The 22,315-nt window shown below is 41.2% G+C and overlaps 1 protein-coding gene and 1 non-coding gene across 4 annotated transcripts in view; both read right to left on the bottom strand.

Annotated features, from left to right (window-relative positions):
* Positions 1-22,315, bottom strand: part of Flt3 (fms related receptor tyrosine kinase 3) — a 125,403-nt gene that overhangs the window by 55,266 nt on the left and 47,822 nt on the right. Inside the window, exons 1-2 of one of the 3 annotated variants that reach the window (XM_074043637.1) lie at positions 16,904-17,136; positions 4,687-4,808 (exon numbers count right to left, since the gene is read on the bottom strand). In XM_074043637.1, coding sequence (XP_073899738.1) covers positions 4,687-4,808; positions 16,904-16,946 — 165 coding nt within the window. In that variant the 5' untranslated portion in view covers positions 16,947-17,136. Of the gene's footprint in view, positions 1-4,686; positions 4,809-16,903; positions 17,137-22,315 lie in introns of those variants that run through there. The other 2 variants (XM_020176817.2, XM_074043636.1) reach the window with 2 other exon arrangements.
* LOC141413216 (small nucleolar RNA SNORA51) lies at positions 6,151-6,284 on the bottom strand. Its single transcript, XR_012438024.1, has one exon. It is a non-coding gene; the product is annotated as a small nucleolar RNA SNORA51 (small nucleolar RNA).

Below are 22,315 nucleotides of genomic sequence, written 5' to 3'. Positions count from 1 at the left end.
CAAATAAAAAATAAAATGGGGGAGAAGGGACAGCTCTTCCTCACAAATTCCAATTAATAATATAGAAGAAAATCACAATTAAATAAACATCATAGTAAACATTGTAGGCAATATCCACCAATGCATGCTGAAACCAATTATGGAAGATAAACAGGATATTCGCATCTCCCCCAAGATAATTATTAACTACAGGGAGAAGAAAAGGAATGTCACAGTAGAGAAACCTGGCACCCACCATCTTACTCTAGTGATCAAGGTTCATATCCCCAGGAATGAGACTAACTGACCTCTTCTAACTCCTGATATGATGCACTTGGAAAACCACAGTCACTTCTGGGAAATTCTTGTCCAAAATGCCCAATCTCAACCTCTTTATGAGAAAACATCAGACAAATCCAAATCAGGAGATAGTCTATAAAGTAGCTGTTCAGTATTTTTCAAAAATGTCAAAGTTGTGAAAGGCAAAGAAATCCAAGAATGACCATATACTGAAGGAGATTAACAAGACGGGATACCCAAAGCACCGTGAGACGCTGGTTGGGGTCCTGGAATAGACCAAGGACATTACTGACATCACTGGTGAAATCTGAATTAGACATGTAGCTTATGGTACTGATGTTTCCTGGTTCTCATCACAGGACTATGGTTATATAAGGTATGAGCATTAGGAGGAAGCTGGATGATGGAGTTGTAGGAACTCCTTACTTTTTAAAAATTGACAAGTGAAAGCCAGGCACTGGTGGTTCACGCCTGTAATCCTAACCACTTAGGAGGCAAAGATCAGGAGGATCATGATTTGAAGCCAGCCCTGGCAAAAACCCTTATTCCTTCCTATTATTGCTTATACTCTCTCTACAACAAAATTAGAAATAAGGGCAAAATAGTTTCTGCTGGGTATTGAGGGGGTGGGAGGGAGAGGGAGGGGGCGGAGTGGGTGGTAAGGGAGGGGGTGGGGGCAGGGGGGAGAAATGACCCAAGCCTTGTATGCACATATGAATAATAAAATTAAAAAAAAAAGACCCTATCTCTAAAATAACCAATTCAAAAATGGGCTGGTGGAGTGGCTCAAGTGGAAGAGTGCCTGTCTAGCAAGTGTGAGGCCTTGAGTTCAAATCCCAGTACCCCCAAAAAATAAATAATAAAATAAATAAATAAAAACTGGCAAATGGAAAATTATATATGTCTATGGTATAATACATCTCAATATTTTATACATATCAACTGTATATTATTGTTACCCATATACAATCAGGAATGATTAAGTCAAATTAATGGAAGGATCCATCATTTCACAACCTTATTGTGGTGAGAGCATTTAAAATCTGTTTTTGAAATTTTTAAGACTGTAACACAATATTATTATATAGTCACCATGCTGCATCCCAGAACTTATTCCTCCTATCCAACCGAAACTCTGTGTCCTCTCACCATCCCTTCTCCATTTCCCTCCAGGCACTATTTCTGAAACTATTCCATAAAACCTTCAAACGTTTAAAAAACTGACCCATGGGTACAATTTGGATAGGCAAATCTCAGGCCTCAGAGGAGAGAAGAGCAAAGAGCTGTTGCATGGTAAAAGTGCAGGGTAGTGGGTGCCAGAGGCCAGGGGTGGAATAGCCCTGAGTTCTTCCAGCCAGCAGCCTAGGGATGGTCAAGACAGCCAAGCAAAGTCCTCAGTGCCCCATGACATGTTGGCAGTTAAGATATTGGGATACCTAAAACCCCAATGTTGGAAAGAAACGCAAGTTATATAATAGTAATGAAGATCAGCCCACTGCTCTTCTTAGAAAAAAGAACCATAATAAAGATCTGATGTTGCTTAAGCAGTCTCTAAGACAGCTGGCCGCTTATAAATAAACCATTGTGAGAGAGAAAGAGAGCCTATCATCCTTTTCCAAAGCCTGTCACATAAACAAACAAATAAAAAAAAAAAATCCCTAGATCCTGGGCAGCGATGGGTGGGGCAGGGCGGGGGTTAGGGGGCAGTGACATGGCAAAGGAAAGGCATTGCCTTGAGTAGGCCACCTGCTAAAGTTAATCACATTTGGTTAAAATCCAGTGGGGATTCTTTGTTTTTGTTTGTTTTGTTTAGGTTTGTCAGGACTATGGCACAATGGCACAAGTTCTGCTCACTGATACCCTGACAATTTATTTCACATTGAAGTGGGAAAACATTTCCAAAGAACAGATTGAACTGCAATGAGACGCAAGTGTGCAAAAATGATGGTTTATCTTGCAGAAGCTGGGATTTGTGTGTTTTGGGTTTTCTGTTTTTTTTCTGATGGGACTGGGGTTTGAACTCAGGGCTTTGTGCTTGCAAAGCAGGTGCTCTACCAGTTAAGCCACACCTCCAGTCCATTTTGCTCTGGAATTTTGGAGATGGTGGGCTCTCCAACTATTGGCCTGGCCTGGCTTTGAACTGCTGGGCCTTAGCCTCCCAAGTAGCTTACGGGTGTGAGCCATGGATGCCAGGCTTAGACTTATATGCTTATTTGTTTAATGTGGTTTAAGAGCTACATATGCTAACTCATGCAATTCTGAATATCCCAGAAGAATATAATTCCTATTATATGAAAAATAATATAGGATTCATTACTAGGAACCAAGACCACACATCATTAACTTGGTTTTTTTTTTTGGTTGTTGTTGTTTGTTTTTTGAAATAGACTTACTATATAGCCCAAGCTGACCTCAAACTCATGATCCTTCTGGCTGGATTATAGGCATATGCCACTATGACCTGCCTTAATTTGTTTTTAAGATTGTGTTTTATGCTGGAGGTGTGGCTCAAACAGCAGAGTTCTTGCCTTGGAAGCACAAAGTCCTGAGTTCAAATCCCAGTACTACCACCAAAAAAAAAAAAAACTAGAGGAATTAAGAAAAGATTGTGTTTTATAAGAAAAGACATAAATCTGTTAGCTATTTTCCGATATTGAAAAGATACTAAAATGTTAAAATACTGGGCTGGTAGAGTGTCTGCCTAGCAAGTGTGAGGCCCCAAGTTCAAACTCCAGTAATGGAAAAAAAAAAGTTAAAGATATCATAGCAAATAATCTTAATTTTGTATCCACACTGAAATAGTGTATATGCAAAATGACTTAATTATTAGTAAGTTGATATGCTTTGATACCAATCTCTATTTAAAAATTAAAACCAGTCATGCTTCTGCCATGAAAAAAATTCTGAATCAAATTAAGGGTTTTACCTTTCTGTAGAATGTTGTGTTATTGAAACCTATTTGACACTGTTTAGAAAACTTGAGACTATTTCTAGTATCTTCAGGGCTGCTGTTTGTTTGTTTATTTGTGTTGACTGAGCCAGCATATTTCCCATTTACGTGTAATACCTATGCAAAAGAAAACAGGGTGACTGAATCCTTAACTAGAATATCTATAAAGTTGATTGAGTTACTGTTTGTTGTATAGAAATTTCTAATATTTTCAGTTCTCTACCATTCAAGCTTCCTTTACTAGAATACGTTCTCTAAATATATACTTAAAAAGGAGAGAGGTAGGAATGGCCACATCAGATGACTAGCATAAGAGAGGAATAATGAAAACTGAGGTTGGAACTTGGAGCCAGCACCAGATCAGGGAGCAACTGCCTGTCAGTCTACATAATGAGAAATCACTGAAGGTCTGAGCCTGGTGGCTCAGGTCTTAGCTGGGCCTCAGGAAAGCTAGTCTGGCAGCTATACCCTAAATGAACTGTGGCAGGGAAGAGGCTAGTTAAGACATGTGATGCTGAGGGAGTTAATGAGGGCATGAATTAGGGAAGTGGCAGTGCCACTAGGAATACGAGGTGAGTCTGTGAGAACTATTAACAAGGCTAGGACACTGAAGGAATGTGAAGTCTAAGACGACACTTAGCTTTCAGGCATGGGAACTAGACAGGGACATAACAAAAATAAGAGAAGTTTAGGGAAGGAGAAATGAAATAAATTAGGTAAGTGGATTTTAATTCACCAATGGAAAAATCTACTTATATCCAGGAGGCACTGGATATTGGAGAAACCTGGAGTCTCTTTAAGGAGGAAGGGAAATAGTCACTGCTTCCTCATGCAAGGTGTCCATGTCCATTCTGAATCCACAGGGGAACATGAGGGCTGGCAAAGTGGCTCAAGTGGTAGAGTGCCCGCCTAGCAAGTATGAGGCCCTGTGTGTGAAATGCCAGTATCACACACAAAAAAAGAACAAAATTGAGCACTGGTGGCTCATGCCTGTAATCCTAGCTACTCAGGAGGCAAAGATCAGGAGGACTGAGGTTCAAAGCCAGCCCAGGCAAATAGTTCAAAAAAACTCATCACTGATAGAGTGGCTTGAGGTGTAGGCCCCAAGTTCATGCCCCAGTACCTCAAAAAAAAAAAAAAAAGGAGAGAGAATGTAGATCTTACATACAGGCACATACACACACACCAGTCCTAGGGCTAGATATGCAACCCAGAGTCTGGAGAACACCAAGTATGCACTGCACCCCTTACTGAGACACACCCCCAACCACTGAACACAGTTCTTTGAAGTGTGAGGCAGCCAGAGGTATAGACGTTACAACTGCACAAGACCCAAGTGTGCAATACATTGAAATACGTAAAAAGAAAAGCCCACTTAGCCTTGGCAGGTTTCAACAGCTTACGAAGTCGGCATCTAAAGAAAAAAAGCTGAAGCTGTAATTTTAGTATGACTTTACCGTGGAATGCGATGATGACTTCCCCGCTGATGAATCATTATTCTTATGATTGATTAACACACACTTGATCACAGGCAGATCTTGATTTGTAATGGTCTCAAATATCATTATTGAAAACACAGCTGCAAAACAAAATAAAAACAATGATGTTGATACATGTATGCCTTAAAAAGAAAATGTGCATTTTTCTTACCATAAAATGAAACAAAATGTTATCAGGGAAAATTAGTCCACGGGAAAGCCTGTAGACAGTTTCATGGAAGAAAGTCTACCTTAAATCACGAGTGGAGGTATTTGGGTCAGAGCATCCCGTGGTCATTAGCCATGTGTGGCCATTTAGCTTTGGACATGAGGCTAGTGTGACTGATTGTGTACAAACTCTTCTTTTTTCTTTATAAAAGCCCATAGAATTTTTTCTTTCTAACCAGTACACTGAAATTTTCAAAATTTTGTGTCAGCTGCTGTGTTGGGTAGTTGGGTACTCCATGGGCCTTTTCAGTCTGGAAACTCACATCCTTCTATTAAGAGGGTTTTTTTTTTTTACTTAGTTCTTTGATTCCTTCTCTTCCCTTCACTTTCTGATCTCCTATTATTATATTGAAATGTTTTCCCAAAACCACTGATGATTTTTTTTTTCTAGTGGTAGTGGAGTTTGAACTCAGGGCCTCATGCTTGCTAGGCAGGCACTCTGACCCCTTGAGCCACTCCACCAGTGTTGGGGTTTTTTGAGATAGGGGCTTCTGAACTATTTGCCCAGGCGGGGCTTTGAATCTTGATCCTCCGGATCTCTGCCTCCTGAGTAGCTGGGATTACAGGGGTGAGCCACCGGCACCTGGTCAGTGTGCTTGCGTACAAGAGAGAAGCACAGGTGTCCAGGGTAAGCTCTGCACATGGTGTGGCCCCATCTTCAGGGGAGGTGGATCATTAGGTGTTTCCTCAACAGCTGCTCAGATTCCCCAGAGACTTACCCCTCTTGTTTGCTGTGATGTTCTCAGAGGTGGTGCTAACTATTTAGACTCTTTTGGATCCTACAGTAGAGAGCAGGCTTCTCTCTCTCTCTCTCTCTCTCTCTCTCTCTCTCTCTCTCTCACTCTCTCTCTCTCTCTCTCATGCTGGGGATCTCAGGGTCTCCTGTATGCCAGGCAAGGGCTCTACCACTGAGCTACATCCCTAGCCCAGTTTTCAAGCTTTGTTATTTTCTTCTCCATTCTCTATGTCTTTATATGTTTATGTCTTTGTTTGATTTGGGTATTTTTAGAGCTTTATCAAGGTACATTTGACAAATGAATTGCAAGCATCCAGTGTGCATTGTGATATTTCAATATACATTGTGAATGAATACCACAATCAAACTAGCTAACCTGTCTATTGGCTTACAAACTTATCATATTTTTGCAGTGAGAACATTTAAGATCTACTGTCTTATCAAATGTTTCTATCATTAACATTTCTTTCTCTCCCTCCCCATTTCTCCCCATTCACCATACAGACCAGGCACAGGACCTGGGTTGAGTTGCACATGGAGTAGGTTTACTTTGCCTCCTCTTTAAATACACTGATAGTCAGTGTAAGAACACTGTGGTAAGCACCAGGAGATCCTATCATTACAATTTTTTAACTGTCATTTAAGTAGTTTATTTAGTAGAGACAGGAGGTAAAGATAAAAATATGTTTTCAACCATCATTGTTCCCTGTAATCTGAGCATCCCAGTGAGTTTAAGAACCTTTCCTATCCACTCTCTAATGTTTTCTTCTCTCTACTCTTTTTTTTCCAAAAAACTTAATTCTTATTAGCACAATTAACTTACAATGAATTCCTCATTTAAAGCATACAGTTGGATAGTGTGTGTATATATAGTTATATCTACAGCACCACCCTCGTATTCAAGATAGTCAGTTTACCTGTCACCCAAAGGTTCCCATGTGGCCCTTTTTTAAAAGTACCAAACTGTTTTCAAAGAGGTGATATTTTATGTTCTGACTAGCCATATATAGGAATTCCAGTTGGGTCACATTCACACCAATATGGCATCCTTTCATATATTTTTATGACCTCCTATAACTTCTCTGGTGGTGGGTCCACATTTTCTGCCCAAACCAAATATTTTTAATGGGGTTATTTTATTGCTTTTGAGGTTGTAATTAACAAATATGTATATGTATACTTTTTCATGAGGTTCCTGCCATGTGATGTTTTGATATACAATGTCTTCTTTTTTTAATCTTAAGAGATAGGTTCTTGCTATATGGCCTCGGTTGGCCTAGAACTGCTGGGCTCAATTGATCTTCCTGCCTCAACCTCCAAAGTAGCTGGGACTACTGGCACATGCCACTATATCTGGCTAATGCTTTTTAAATTTTATTTATTTATTTATTTGTGGTATTGGGTTTTTAACTCAGGGCTTTGCATTTGCTGGGCAGGAGCTATGGCTTGAGTCATGCCTCCAGTCTTAGTGCCTTTTTTTTTTTTTTGGTGGTACTGGGGTTTGAACTCCAAGCCTCACACTTTCTAAGCAGGCGCTCTATCCCTTGAGCCACTCCACCAGCCCACTGATGCATTTTTTTAATATGAGCATTTTGAAAGTTTTTTCATCTGTCCATGAAACTAAAAAAATGAGTACCTATAATGGCCCAGAAAATAGAAAGTGTATCATAAAATATAATCAATTGCCAATGTGTATTTTATTTTGTACATTATTATTAACTATAGTCACCATACTGGACATTAGCTCTCTAAAAGGTTTTCCCTCCTGTGTAACTGAAACTGTATTTACGACTGAGTTCTGAAAAGTACTGTGGTTTGAACTCAGGGCCTCATGCTTGCTACAACCTGAGCCATGCCACTAGTCCAAGTTGTGAGAGTTTTAAAAATATATTCCAGAATGGTTTAATGATATGCAGTTGGTAAATATTTTCTGTTAGTCAGTGGCTTGCTTGTTTGTTTTGTTTTGTTTTGCAGTACTGGGGCTTGAACTCAGGGACTACACCTTGAGCCACTCCACCAGTCCTTTTTTATGTTAGGTATTTTCAAGATAGGGTTTCACGGAATTAATTGCCCGGATCTGGCTTTGAACTGATATCCTCCTGATCTCTGCCTCCTGAGTAGCTAGGATTACAAGCGTGAGCAAGCGCCCAGCTGCTTGTTTGTTTTTTGAGACAGGGTCATTTCGATTCTCCTGCTTCAGCCCCCAAGTGCTGGGATTACCATGGCTTGTTTTCTGAAATCACCAATAGAAGGTGTTCAATTTACCAATTTTTCTTATATGAATCATGCTTTTAGCTTTGTAACTACAAAAGAATCTCTCTCTTAGAAGTTATGTAGCTTTGGGTTTTATATTTTAACTTTACATTTAGGTCTAGGGCTCATTTTGAGTTAACTTTTTATGTGGTGTGATTTATGGATCAAAAATTTTTTGCTGGGTTGAGTAGAGAATGGAATTTTTGCCTTATTTCTCATCTTAGGAAAATATGTATATATTTACCACATAGTGTGCTGTTAGCTATTGGTTTTCATAAGTACTCTTAATTAGTTTGAAAAGGAATGCTTCTATTTCTGATTTGCTAAACAGTTTTTATTGGGACTATTCTATATCTTCTGAAATGATCATATAGATGTGGTTCTGTTCTTTTTTTTGGTAGTGTTTAATCTTCTATTAATCTTATCCATTGTAATTGTAGTTTTTTCTCTAGAAGTTCAATTTAGGTAATTTAAAAAATTACCTAAATTACATATCTTTGCTTAACATGTACAGTATTTCATTAATCTCCAGGAATAAGTGGAATATAGTTATAATAAATATTTTAATGTTCTTGCCTACTAATTCCACATTCTTTGTCATTTCTGGGTCCATTTAGAATGATTGATTTTAATCCTTAATATTCATTGAATTTTTCTCTTTGTCTACTAACTTATACATTTGTTTGGTTTTGGTAGTACTGGGGTTTGAACTCAGGGCCTTTCCTTGTTAGACAGGCCCTCTACCACCTGAGCCACTCCACCAGCCCTGTTTTATGTTGGGTATTTTTGACATAGGGTCTTATGAACTATTTGCCTGGGCTGGCTTAGAACTGCAATCCTCCTCATCTCTGCCTCTTGAGTAGCTAGAATTACAGGCGTGAAGCACTGGTGCCCGTCTTGTCTACTAATTTATATTTAGGTGTCAAACACTGATTTTTTTTTACCTGGTGTTCAGTGTTTTCTGTATTCTGTATTTAACAGAATTCTTTTAGGGGGTGTTAGGGATGAAACCCAGGGCCTCACACACGGTAGGCAGGTTCTACTTGACACTGAACTATACTCCCAGCTCCATGTTAAATATTCTTGAACTTTTTTGGGGGATGCAATTAAATTCGTTGTAAACACATATTCCTTTCAAGTCTAGTTTTTAACCTGGATTAGGTATAACCAAAGCAGGACTGATTTTTTTTTCCCACCGGTGGAATTCATCAAAATTAATAACTTCTGCTCTTCAAAAGACAATGTTAAAAAATGAAAAGACAAACCACTGACTGAAAAAATATTTTCAAAACACATATATGATAAAGGATTTTTATTCATGCTATACAAGAAATCTTAAAACTCAATAATAAGAAAATAACCAAATATGAATGGGCAAAATATTTTAGGACACTTCACCAAACAAGCCATAGTGTAACAACCAAGTACACGAACAGTTGCTTAACATCATTAGTCACTAGAGAAATACAAATCAAAACCACAATGACCTATTGCTACACCCTTATTAGAATGGTCACAAACAAAAACAGAAAACTGGCAACACCACGTGTTCACAATGATGTTGAGTAACCACAACTCTTGTATATTATTGGGGCAGATAAAAATGGCACAGTCACTTTGAAAAACAGTTTGGCAGCTTCTCATAAAGTAAAACATTTATTCAGTGTGTGATCCAGCAATACAATACCTCTCTTAGATATTAACCCAAGAGAAATGAAAACTATGCTTGCACAAAAATCAGCTGTTTTCTTTGTAATTGACAGAAACTGGGAGCAAATCAATGATCTGTCAGATTCTTAAAGAATAGATAACCTGTGATAGTGTATGCTATAACAGATAACATATAATACAATACTACTCAGCAATAGACAGGAAGAATTTCTGATACATAAAAACATGAAGAAATCTCAAAGAACTATACCATGTGAAATACAGACTCAGAAGTCTATGTTCTACAATTGCATTCACATGACATTCTGAAACTGAGAAAATGATAGTGACAGAAGAGATTACTGGTGGCCAGGGCTTGGGCCTGGAGAACTAGGGATAAGCTCAAGGGATCTAGCTCTGCCTCCCTCTCAGTGTCAACATATCCACTACAACAGAAGCCACAATTCAGAAGCCATTTTTGCCCTTAAACTTCTGGACCCAAAGGATTCTCCTGCCTCAGCATCCTAGCCACTAGGTCCAGCTCCTGAAGCCATTTTGACTCCTCCCTTACCCTCACTTCCTGTCACTCAGACTATTGCCATGCCCTGATAATTTGACTTTCTTTCTTCCTGTGGCACTGGGATTTGAACTCAGGCCCTCACACTTGCTAGGCAGGCACTCTCCACTTGAGCCACTCCACCGGCCCCTGAACTTCTTGATTACTGTTAAATATACCCTCAGCTCTGCAACTCTGTTATCACAGCCCCAGTTAAAGCCTTTGTGGTCATCTCTGGCATGGCTTTTTGCAACAACTTCCTATCTTGTCTCAGCTCTACGGACCACTAGCCATCCTCCACACAAACACCAGAACTGCCTTTCTGAAATATACATCTGTGGGTTGAAGGTGGTTCAAACCCCAGTACTGCCAAAAAAAAAAAAACAAAGCGAAATATCATTTGTCATCTACAATTGACAGCAATGATTCTGACCCTTTTTTGGGGTCACAGATACCTTTGAAAAACCGATGAAAGTAATTAATCCTCTCTCCAAAAATATATAAATAAAAACACGTATGTACATGTGTGCATGCACACATGTGCACATGCACGTGTACACATATGTATACACTTACAGAGGAACACAATGGACCTTCTGAAATCCATCCAGAGGCTCTTGGTCTCATCATATTAACAAAACATACCCTACACATTGCACACGATGCTTAGGCAGCCCTGCATTTAAAAGAAAACAACAAAAACTTATCCACTGAACAGTCTTTAAACAATTTGCTGAGTTACAACTTTGTAAATTAGTTACTCTAATCCTGGAGACTTTATACATCGTGTCCCAGCAACCTGGAATGAAATTACAGTTTCCTTACCTACGTCAGGTTTGTTAGCTCTAACCTTGTCCTTTGCTGTCCTATTGCTGGGAGTGTCCTCAACCTCTGCCTTCCCTGTCAGCCCTGACTGACCTTTCCAGTCATGGCTCTGCATCACCTCCTCTTGGAAGCTTTGCCTTATTTTTTCAGCCTGGGTTAGACTCAGCATCTGTGTATATTTCTGAAATTGCATTGCAATTTTCCTTTTGTGTCTCTGACCTTTTTCCTGCTAGCACCTATGTCATGAGACTATGAGCTCTTTGAGGACAGGAATCAGTGCTGTGAGCCACTTTTTTGAGGGGAGGTGAGTATGTGTGTAGGGGATGGAACCCAGGGCCTCATGCATGCTGGGTAAGTGCACTACCCCTGAGCTACATACACAGCCCTTGTGCCTCATTTAACACAGGTAGGAGACATAGGCAGTGCTATGTCCTTTGGAAGGAGAAAAGGAGGATTAGAGGCAGGGAAGGACAGAAGGAGGGAGGGAAATCTTAAGTTCCACTCCCTCACTCAATCCTAATGATTTCTTCAGACTTTACATATTTCTTTCAGCAAAGCACCTGCCTTGAAATAAGGGGTGCAGCTGTGCTCTACAGGTTTTAGCAGATGAAGGAGTAAGACATCCTTTTTGTAAATGAGGAACTTAAGTGTAGAAAAATTCCCCACCAGAGTAGAGGGCACATTTACTACTGTGTTGTTAGTCCTAATTTATCTATCTGCATTGCTCCAAGAACAGAATAGCTAACATGAGGAAAATCATAACTCAAATAGCAAAGTGTTTGAAGACTGAATGAGGTGAATATCTTATCATTAGTGCATAGTATTTGAAAGAAATAATGGAAATATTCTGCATTAGTGTAGACTGTAAATAACTGGCTGTCAATTGACCTTAAAATAACAGCAGTGAAAACATTATTTTTTACTGTTTAACCTAAAAAAATACCAATAGTTCCTCTTTTAGGATCTTATGCAATTCCTCTAGCCACAAAAGAACATTGTGTGTATGCACTTATATTATTTTTATATTTCCTTTACATGTGTTGGAACTCAAAGAACAGAATTGCATGAGTCAAATTAACGACCATCAGTGACTTCTACAAAAGCTGTCATTACTTTAAGATCACTGAGGGTGTAACCATAGAAAAACACTGATCGAAAGTCACTAAATCAGGAGTTGGGCATGGTGGTATGCACCTACCATCTGAGCACTCAGGAGGCAGAGGCAGGAGGATGGAGAGTTGAAGGACAGCCTGAACTAAATAGAAAGACCCTGTCTAAAAAAAGAAATTACTAATGTATAAAAGCTCAGGGACAAACCCACCCTGCCACCACCAAAAGACAGAAAACTCCTTGACCACCTAAGTATGGCTACCTGAGAAACATCTAAAGCTTTTTATTTGGAAGCCATAGGGGGAAAGAATCTTATGATAACAAAGTCACCAAAATGCTCTATTTAGATAAACCACCTACTGTGAAAGTCAAAAGAGCTTGCCATCTCAAGTGAAGGATGGAACAAAGCAGTAAGAAGAAGCTATAAAGCACGCTGAGCCAATTTCCAGATTTCTAGCCCCTCAGTTTCCTTTGTCCAAATTCTTCTAGTATCTTTGAGGTCCCTTTCAAAATCAAGAAAAATGAGAAAATGCTAAACCCTTGAGGTTATTTGCTTTTCTTTTTTTCTTCTTGAATTAAAATCTTTACCCAAAGATTAGGGCAATGTTTGGTGAGTACTTGGGGAGTTGACAAGGGAGCAATCTTTAACATTGCATGCTTGGAGTTCTGGCCACACTGTGATGTCTGAGGTCCTCTGGAGAATAAGAACACACAGAGTCACGGGCTACTACAGAAACAGAGCCATCACCGGGCTTCTCAAGGGAGTGGGAATGCTCTCTGGGGACAAAATGTAGTCAATACATTGGTCCAAAAAAACATTAGGAAGCTGGGTACCACCAGTGGCTCATGCCTAGCTACTCAGGAGGCAGAGATCAGGGTGATCACAATCGAAAACCAGCCAGGGGAAATAGTTCCCGATACCCTATCTTGAAAATGCCCAACATAAAAAAGGGCTGGTGGAGTGGGTGAAGTGGTAGAGGGCCTGCCTAGCAAGGGTGAGGTCCTCAGTTCAAACCCTAGCACTGCCAAACAACAAAAAAACATTAAGAATACTGCTCTTTGCTGGGTGCAATGGAACACACCTGTGGTCCCAGCTACTCTGGAGTTTGACACAGGTGGGTCACTTGAATCCAGGATTTCCAAACCAGCCTGGGCATCCCCATCTTAAAAACAAAACAACCCCCCCCCCCCCCGCAAAAAAAACCTGAAAACTGCTTCTTCTTTCCAAAATGCAAAAGATGACCTTTAAAAAGTCTACTTATTTTATTTTAAATGGAGAACATTTTCGTTCCCAGAGGCATTGAATACAATCTACAGTTAAGTAGTTTAAGGAGGTGAAAAATGTGGGTTTCCTACTTTGATCTGGTGGAAAGTTCCTGCATCGAAACATGCTATTTTAACTCTATAGATAATTTTACTTTATCTCTTTCCTCACTGCTCCCCACTCTGCTCCCTCAAAACACATAAAAAATAATCATTGAAAGGTTTAGCTAACAGAAAGCTTCATCCTAAAATGCTTTTCCTGGGTAAGGCAAAGACCACATATTTGTTAAATAGAATAAAATTGATTACTTATATATAAGTTGCTCTGCCTCCATCCCTTTCATCTTTATTCTCCTTATGCCTAGCAAGGAAATAGGTATTCAATAAAAGTTAATGAAGGTTGGTGGAGTGGCTCAAGTGGTAGAACACCTGCCTAGCAAATATGAAGCCCTGAGTTCAAACTCCAGTACTGTCAATGAATAAATAAGTACATAAATACATATATACAAATAAGTTAGTGAAAGTAAAAAAGATTCTTCCCCTCATGCAAGCTTTCTCATTTTTCTTATCCGAAGTCTTCCATGGAATATAAATCAGACTTCCTTCTTCATATTTAACTTATCACCTGGTTATTTGTCAGTTAATAGGGGAATGCAACAGTAACAAAAACATCTTCACTGCTAAGAGTTACTGCAAGTGACTTTTTATTAATAAAAAGCATATCCATTTATTAATGAAAGGTAAGAAGCTCCCAATTAAACCTAAGAGGATAATTTACTACAGACAGATGTGAAATACCTAAGAAGAAATGAATAGCTAATCCAAAAATCTAGATGATGGCAAGAATTAGAACTAAACCAGCAGAGACAGAGGAGACTTTAAAATCAGATCACCAGGGCTGGTCTCTCCTCCAAACCAAACCAATCTTTGCCTAGCATCCTCTCTCTCTACCTCCTCTGACTCCTTCCCCTTGGCAGTTCACAAGAAGGAAAAGAAAGCAAGATGAGCAAGAAGGACAAAAGATGACTACTTGAATGTGTGACCTGAGGCTCTGAGTAAAATTTTCTGGGACTAAAGAAAGAGACTGTGTCACAGTTATTGAAATACTGAAGTCCTCCTCTCTCCACAGTCTAAGCACACAGTGCAGACACTGCCAGGGACACTTCTTCTCCACTCTTCCAATTGCACTAGAATGTGTCATCATTATTCACCAAAGGTGGTGCTCACAATAGAAGAGAAATGGAGATCACTCTATAATTTGAAGAATTGAAAGCTCTTAAGCATGTTGAGATTTTCTCACTTAACCTTTAAGCTTCCCATTTAATTAAAAAAAAAAATCTGTAATGCCAAGTGGCGGCAAGGTGTGAGGACTGGGGCTATAAAAATACACTGGTAGTGAGAATGCAAACTGGTACAACCACTTTGGAAAATGGTACCAAACAAAAGTGAACATAGGCCTTCCCTGTGATCTCTGTGGGCATAATCCTAACAGAAATGGGTGTTCACTTCCACAAAAAAATATGAAAAAGATGCTAAGCACCAGTGGCTCACACGTGTAATCTTAGCTATTCAGGAGGCAGAGATCAGGAGGATCACGGTTCAAAGCCAGCCTGGGCAAATAGTTCTCCAGACCTTATCTCAAAAATACCCAGTGGTTCACCTGGCAGAGGCACCTGCCTAGAAAGTGTGAGACCTGAGTTCAAATTCTATACCGACAAAAAACCCCATATACATCAAAAAGAATGTTCACAGTGGTGTTATTCTTAATTACACAAAATCAGAAATGACTTAAATGCTTAACAACAGAATAGATAAATAAATGGTAAAGGATCTTCATAGCAAGGAATAGCAAACAGCGATTAAAAAAAAAAAAAACATGCTACAGAGAACAAGGTTGACTACCATAAACACAATGTTGAGTTTTTACTTCTTTTGAAGCTGCACATAAAAGAGCTCTGGGGGATTAGCTCAGTGGTAAAGCACTTGCCCAGCATGCATTGGGGCTGGGTTCAACCCCCAGTGCCCGCGCACGCGCGCGCGCGCGCACACACACACACACACACATGACAATAATGGTTTGGTTTACATGAACTTAAAAAAACAGGCAAAAATAAAAGCAATCTATAGTATTAGAAGTCAGTCTTTGGGCTAGTATCAACTGAGGTGTGGTGGGAGGACTAGAGTCACTGTTAATATCTGTGCAGGCATACTTATTGTATGCCAATTACACTATAGTTAGAAAAATTTTGGAGTTAGATACAGGAACTTCCAAGACCTTTCTTAAAGATGAAAAAATTCAATGAAGTAAAACATATTTGCAAGTACTGATCTTTCACGGGCTCAATTGTGAGCTACATTCCCAGTCCCTGTTATGCTTTCAGAAAATGCACTAATATCATACATAACAAAAAGCTAACCTTTTGTATTAATAGAATCTGAAAAAATATCATACTATATATATGAAATGTACATATTTGCTAACTAGTAATGACAAATGTTTAAGTAAAATTTATGTTTTCTGCCTCTTTTCTCCTTATTTTACATTTTTTTCTGTGTAAGTATAAGTTGTATAAAATAAGCTACCGGATATAATTCCTGTATATCTATATTCCAAATATATCTATTTATCTCAGAGACCTCAAGTTAAAATTCTAGAATTTCGGAGCTGGAGGAGATGCAGCGTTATTGGGCGGATGAAGCTGCCAAAGCCGGGGTGGAGAGCACTGTTCCCAAGGTTGCAGCCCTAGGACAGAGACCGAGCTCCAGGACTCTGTCCCCTTTAATCTAAATTCGTTCCATCCCTCTCACATTTCCAAATAGGAAGCTGACGCGACCCAGATGGGAAGGGAACCTTTTATTATTATTATTTTCAAGCACAAGTATGCTACCCAGTAGATGATTTGGGAGGACAGTTCTGAGTCCTTGAAAATCCCATAGGGGTTTAATTCTAGGATATGAAGAGAATGTATAAGGAAGGGGCTGCTAGTGGTTTAATATGTAAATGCTGTTTGCATAATATTTGCAAAGTGACTTGTCGTTGATCCTACCGAAATCTGGCGGGGGTGGGGATCGTTATTGGGGATGATTCGCTTTGCGGGAGGATGCGGACACCTTCTCCCATCAGAGTTCACTACCTAAATCAAAACCTGAAAAGAAGAGTTCAAGACGCCCCTAGAAGTCTCGGGTAGGCAGGGGTCGGTCCAGGCGCAATCCCGACCACCTGGCGCCAGGCTCGCGGTCGCAGCGCGCACGGACAGCCCACCCAGCACCGGAGCGCGCGGGCCGAGCGGCCCCCGACCCCGCGCTCAACGGGGGCCGCGATCCTGAAGGAGGAGGTGGAGGAAGAGGAGGACAGCCGCCGGGTGGGCGAAGCCGGGCCGCGGGCAAGTTCTAGGCGAATCCGGAGGGCGCGAAAGAGGGGAGGGGCGCGGGAGGCAGCCGAGGAGCGAGCGTGGGGAGGAGCGAGGCGGCGGGGCCGGGGAGGCGCGCGCCCGGGCCCCGTGCGGAGAGGGGGGCGGAGGGGCGGAGGGGCGGAGGGGCGGCGGGGGGCTGCGAGCGGACGATCGGGGCCTTACCGAGCAGCGGCAGCCGGCCGCCGCGGCGCGCCAACGCCGGCATGGCCTCCGGAGCCCCGGGTCCCCAGGCCGCACCGGCCCAGCCCTACGCTGCCGCCCGGAGCGGAGGAGCGGCGCGTCCCGCGCTGCAGGTGGCTCGCTTAAGGATGCGCGTCACCGACCGCAAATTCCCTCGGACTGGTGCAAAGTGGAAGGGGGGGAGGAACCCTCTCCCCAGAGGCCGGGGCCGAGGCGGGAGCGGGAGGCTGGGCCGAGCCCCGGAGCCGGAGCCTGGCGCAGCGCTGCGGCCGAGCCCACGTGCCCGCCGCGGTCCGCAGCCGGCGCTCGCTCGGCGGCGCCCGGGGCTCCCCGAATGCGGCGGTGGAGATTGGGCGCGGTCCCGCCGGGGAAGTTGCTCGGGCTCCGCGGCCCTGGCAGCTCTGATGTCCCCGGGAGTCCCCGAGCCCTCTTCTTTGGATTCTGGAGCGTGGGGACAGCGGGGAACCGCAGACCTCCCTCCTCGCGCGCGGGGATCTTTGGGGCCCTAATAAGGGCGCTGAATCAGCGCCACAAGCTGGCGGCTCCTTGGGTCTCTCTCTTATTCCATGCTTGGAATAAGATCTTAATTGTGGGCTGATTTTTCTTTGGCTCCCCCTCCATCTCCCAGGATGCCCAGGACCCAGTCAGCCTCGGGATCCAGAACAGAGGCTAGGTTTCAGTGTCAACCAAAGCAATTACACAAAATAGAATACATCCCAAAGGGTGTGTTGAATTATCCAATATGTAGTTCTTGTTCTTCGTTGCGTAATATTTCGAGTTTTATTTTCTTTGTGTCAAGTTGAGGATTGGAAAACTCTCCACCCCAGTTCTGGTTTTCCCCTTAACAAAACCTTTTGACCTCCACAAAGCCATTTGTCCCGTAAGTCCCAATTTACTCCTGGTAAATGATGAGTGTGGATCAAATGGTTGGTTGTGTCTTTCCCAATTATAGGAATTCTATGCTCTTAATTCTTTTCTAATAAAGCATGAGTATTGAGAGTGGGGTTATTTTTGTTTATTTTGTTGTTTTGTTTTGTTAGAGACACAGCCTATGCAACCAAGACTGGCCTGTGACTCACTACATAGCTGGAATTACAGGCCTGCACCACCACATCAGGCAAAGATCTACGTTTTGTTTGTTTTTGGTAGTGCTGGGGATAGAACCCCAGGCTTTGCACATACAAAGCCTGTGCACTATCATTGAGCTTCATCCCCAGCCCCTGTGAGTGTTTAGTCTTGGCTATATATATATATATATATATATATATATATATAGATACAATCTACAGTAGAATCATTTTTCCCTCTAGGGAACGACAGAAACTTTAAATAAAGTATCTACCCTGGTGCAGTCACTATGGAAAACAGAGCAGTGGTTTCTCAAAATGTTTAAAAATCATATGACCCATGAATTCCACTTCTGGATATGTACACCCAAAAGACCTGACAACAGAACTATGGAGAGATGCTGTAACATTCTGGTCCACATCAGCAGCAGAATTCACAATAGCAAGAATGGAAGCAACCCAGCTGTCCACCAAAGTGAGTGGATAGAGAAAATGGGATGTGTACATACATCTTTCAGCTTTGTAGAAGAAGCATATTCTGATACATGGTACAACTTGCATGAATCTTGAGGACGTTATGCCTGATACATGGTACAACTTGCATGAATTTTGAGGACATTATGCCTGATACATGGTACAACTTGCATGAATTTTGAGGACGTTATGCCTGAGACATGGTACAACTTGCATGAATCTTGAGGACGTTATGCTAAGTGAAATAAGCCAGTTACGAAAGGACAAATATTGGAGGATTCCATCAGTTGAGGTGGGTAGAGTAGTCAGATTCATAGAGCTAGAAAGTAGAATGATGGCTACCAGTGGCTAGGGAAAGGGGTATGGGGGAGTTATTTAATGGGTACAGAGTTTCAGCTTTACAAGATGAAGAGAGTTCTGGAGATTGATTGCAAAACAGCATGAATGTACTGAACTGTACACTTAAAAATGGATCGGGGGCTGGACACCTGTGGCTCATGCTAAGTGTCAGGAGGCAGAGATCAGAAGGATCAAGGTTCGAAGCCAGCCCAGGAAAATAGTTCACCAGACCCTATGTCGAAAAAACACATCACAAAAAGAGCTGCTGGAGCGGCTCAAGTTGTAGGTCCTGAGTTCAAGCCCCAGTACCACACACACACACACAAATGGATCGGGGGCATGGGACTGGGGCATATCTCAATAGGGTAGATTAATGTCTGTGTTTTACCACACTTAAATTCATGTATGTAGGTATTTATTTATTGTCAGTACTGGGGTTTGAACTCAGGGCTTCATGCTTGCTAGGTAGGCGCTTGAGCCATGCCTCCAGTTCACACACATAATTTTTTTTTTTTAGTGGTACTGAGGCTTTAACTCAGGGCCTTGTGCTTGCTAGACAGACACTCTACCACGAACCTGTCCTCCAGTCCATTTAAATTGTTTTTAAATTTTTTCCACCTAATTTTTTGTTATTATTGTTGTACTGGGGGTACACTGTGATATTTACAGAAGTTCTTACTTCCATCATTCTCCTTTATCCCTACCTAATTTTTTTTTTAATGCTAAGTGTCAGTTGGGCACCATGGTGCATTCCTGTAGTCCTAGCTACTCAGGAGGCTGAGACAGGAGATAGCTTGAGCCCAGGCATTTGAGGCTAACCTGATTGACCTAGTGAGACCTCATCTCTCAAAAAACATGTGAAGTGTCTACCTTAAGTCAGAAACAGACACTGGAGGAAGGAAGCTTGGAATGAGTTGGGCATGAGGAGATGAAGTAATGAGGCTAACTGGTAATGTGAACCTCCTAATTGCCAAGATCTAATGTATTGTCTTATATTTAGAGCTGGACCGGTGCATGTTTTAAAGGAAATTGATTACAAATTTCAAAATAGCAGTTGGGTGGACCACTGTTCAGGATGCAAAAATCATAAGGCTTTTTGTAAAGAATCTTAGACACAAGGCAGAGCCTTTCTATGAGAAGGGATGGGAAGAAAAAAGTTAGGAACAGTTTCTATGTACATTGGATTTTCCCAAGAGATTGGTGAGAGAAAGAATTCTAGAAAGAATAAATTTTATAGATTGAAATATTTTGGATTATGAGGGCTAGGCTAACAATTGAAAGGTGAGATAAGGCCCATCATACTTTGAGGTGTACTAAGAGTCAAATCAAATACATCTACTTTCTTCCTCATAGCAACACTAAGGAAAACAGCATGAGATATCCAGAGTCCCAGATCACACAAGCCAGTTGTGCATGCCCCAGGGTGAAATTTTGGTTCTGGAGCTGATGATAAGAATTCTTAAACCAGTGGATCATGCCTGTAATCCTAACTACTTGGGAGGCTGAGATTGGGAGGATCGAGGTTTGAGGCTAGCTTGGGCAAATTGTTTGTGAGACCCCATCTTCAAAATAACCAGACCAAAATGGACTTAGAAGTATGACTGAAGCTAGAGTGCCTGCTTTGCAAGCATGAAGCCCTGAGTTCTTAGGCTATTTTCCTCCCTGGAGGGTGCTGGATGTTCATTTTATTTAATTTATGGATTTTGTTTGTTTGTTTTTCCAACTTTGGGGATTGAACCCAGGTTCTTGCACATGCTAGGCAATCAGTTTGCTACTGAGATACACCCCAGCTCTATTTTTAGGGTTGTCTGATATATTTCACAACAAAAGAAAATTCAAAAGGAATTTCTACCTATGAGGTGGTCTTATACAGGCAAATACACAACAGTTGGGTCTTATTAAGATCCCAGATCCACAGGAAGCAGAGATCAGAAAGATTGTGGTTCAAAGCAAGCCTGGGCAAATAGTTTGCAAGACCCTTCACAAAAAGGGCTGCTGGAGTGGCTCAAGTTGTAGGCCCTGAATTCAAATCCCAGTACCACAAAAAAGAAAAAAAACCACAAGATCCCAGATCCAACTACCAACTTATAGGGAATACATGGGACAGTGGAACATATCACACACGGATACAACCAGAAAGTTTTAGACACTTTATAGGGCACTAGGACACTTTATAGGACAAACAATCTGATTTCTTCAGTTAAAATTTGGAAGAAAAAAATGAAATGAAAGAGGTAAGGGAGGAGAGAGAGAATGATGGTAGAGGAGTATTCTATAGATTAAAGAAACCTAAGAGATACATTGCACAATTGCAATGTAAGGATGTTATTTAGAGAAAAGTTCAAGGAAGCAAAGTGAAAAATTATAAAATAATCAGGAATATGTGACCACTGATTTATATTAAAAATTATTATATAAATCATGTTATGATACTGTTATGTATTTTTAAAGTAGTTCTTTCTAGACATGCATATGAAATGGGGGACATTGATGGGAAATAGAGACAGTTAATGGGTACAGGTTTATTTTTTAGGATGATAAAAAATATTCTAACATTAGACAGGTGCTGGTGGCTCACGCCTGAAATCCTAGCTACTCAGGAGGCAGCGATCAGCAGGATCATGCTTCAAAACCAGCCCCAGGCAAATAGTTCACGAGACCCTAGCTCAAAAAAACCCATCACAAAAAAAAAAAAAAAAGGGTTGGCTGAGTGTCTCAAGCGGTAAGAGCGCTGCCTACCAACTGTGAGGCCCTGAGTTAAAACCTCAGTGCTGCCCACCCCCCCCCCCAAAATTGTTACATTAATTATGGAGATGGTTTATAACTATGTAAGTATACTAACAGTCATTGACTGCTACATTAAATTAGTAAACTATATGCCATGTAAGTTAGAGCTCAACGAAAATGTTAAAAATGATATAAAAGTCAAAGTTTTTATTTAAAGTAATCTGGGAGCACGTACAGCAGAAGGGTGGCACTTGGCCACGTGTGGGCCTGAGTAGCTCAGCGGCAGAGCCCATCCTTAACTTGTGTGGAGCCTTTGCTTCATTCTCAGCACGCAAAGGAAAACAATTCTGTTGAATTGGAGCAACGGTCGCATATGTTCATTGTACTGTTCTTAGAAATTTTCTATAGGTTTTTAAAAAGGATTCTTAATGAGTGGACTTGTTTATTTGAAATAATGGATTATACATGCCGAATATGTGGAAGGTGCCTCTCCTCTTTTAGCCTTGTCAGCTGCGGTCCACTGTTGCTTTACCGCCCCACCTACCCCATGAGATGACCCAGAGCACACCTAGAAGCCATTTCCATGGTGCAGACTTGATGGTACACAGGTCAGCTGCAAAATTCCAATGCAGAATGTTCTGACAGCTGACAGTTCTTAGTTTCAAAATAACCATCTCCTTTGATAACAGATTGTTTTAATCTTCCCAGACTGCCGTAACAAAGTAACATGCTTAAAGAACAGGAATTTGTTTTCTGACAGTCTGGAGGCTGGAAGTCCAAGATCAAG

This window comes from Castor canadensis, chromosome 10 (assembly GCF_047511655.1).
Source record: "Castor canadensis chromosome 10, mCasCan1.hap1v2, whole genome shotgun sequence".
In the NCBI taxonomy this organism is placed as follows: domain Eukaryota; kingdom Metazoa; phylum Chordata; class Mammalia; order Rodentia; family Castoridae; genus Castor; species Castor canadensis.
The sequence above is the reverse complement of the archived record's forward strand: the minus strand, read 5'-3'. Positions and strand labels throughout refer to the sequence as shown.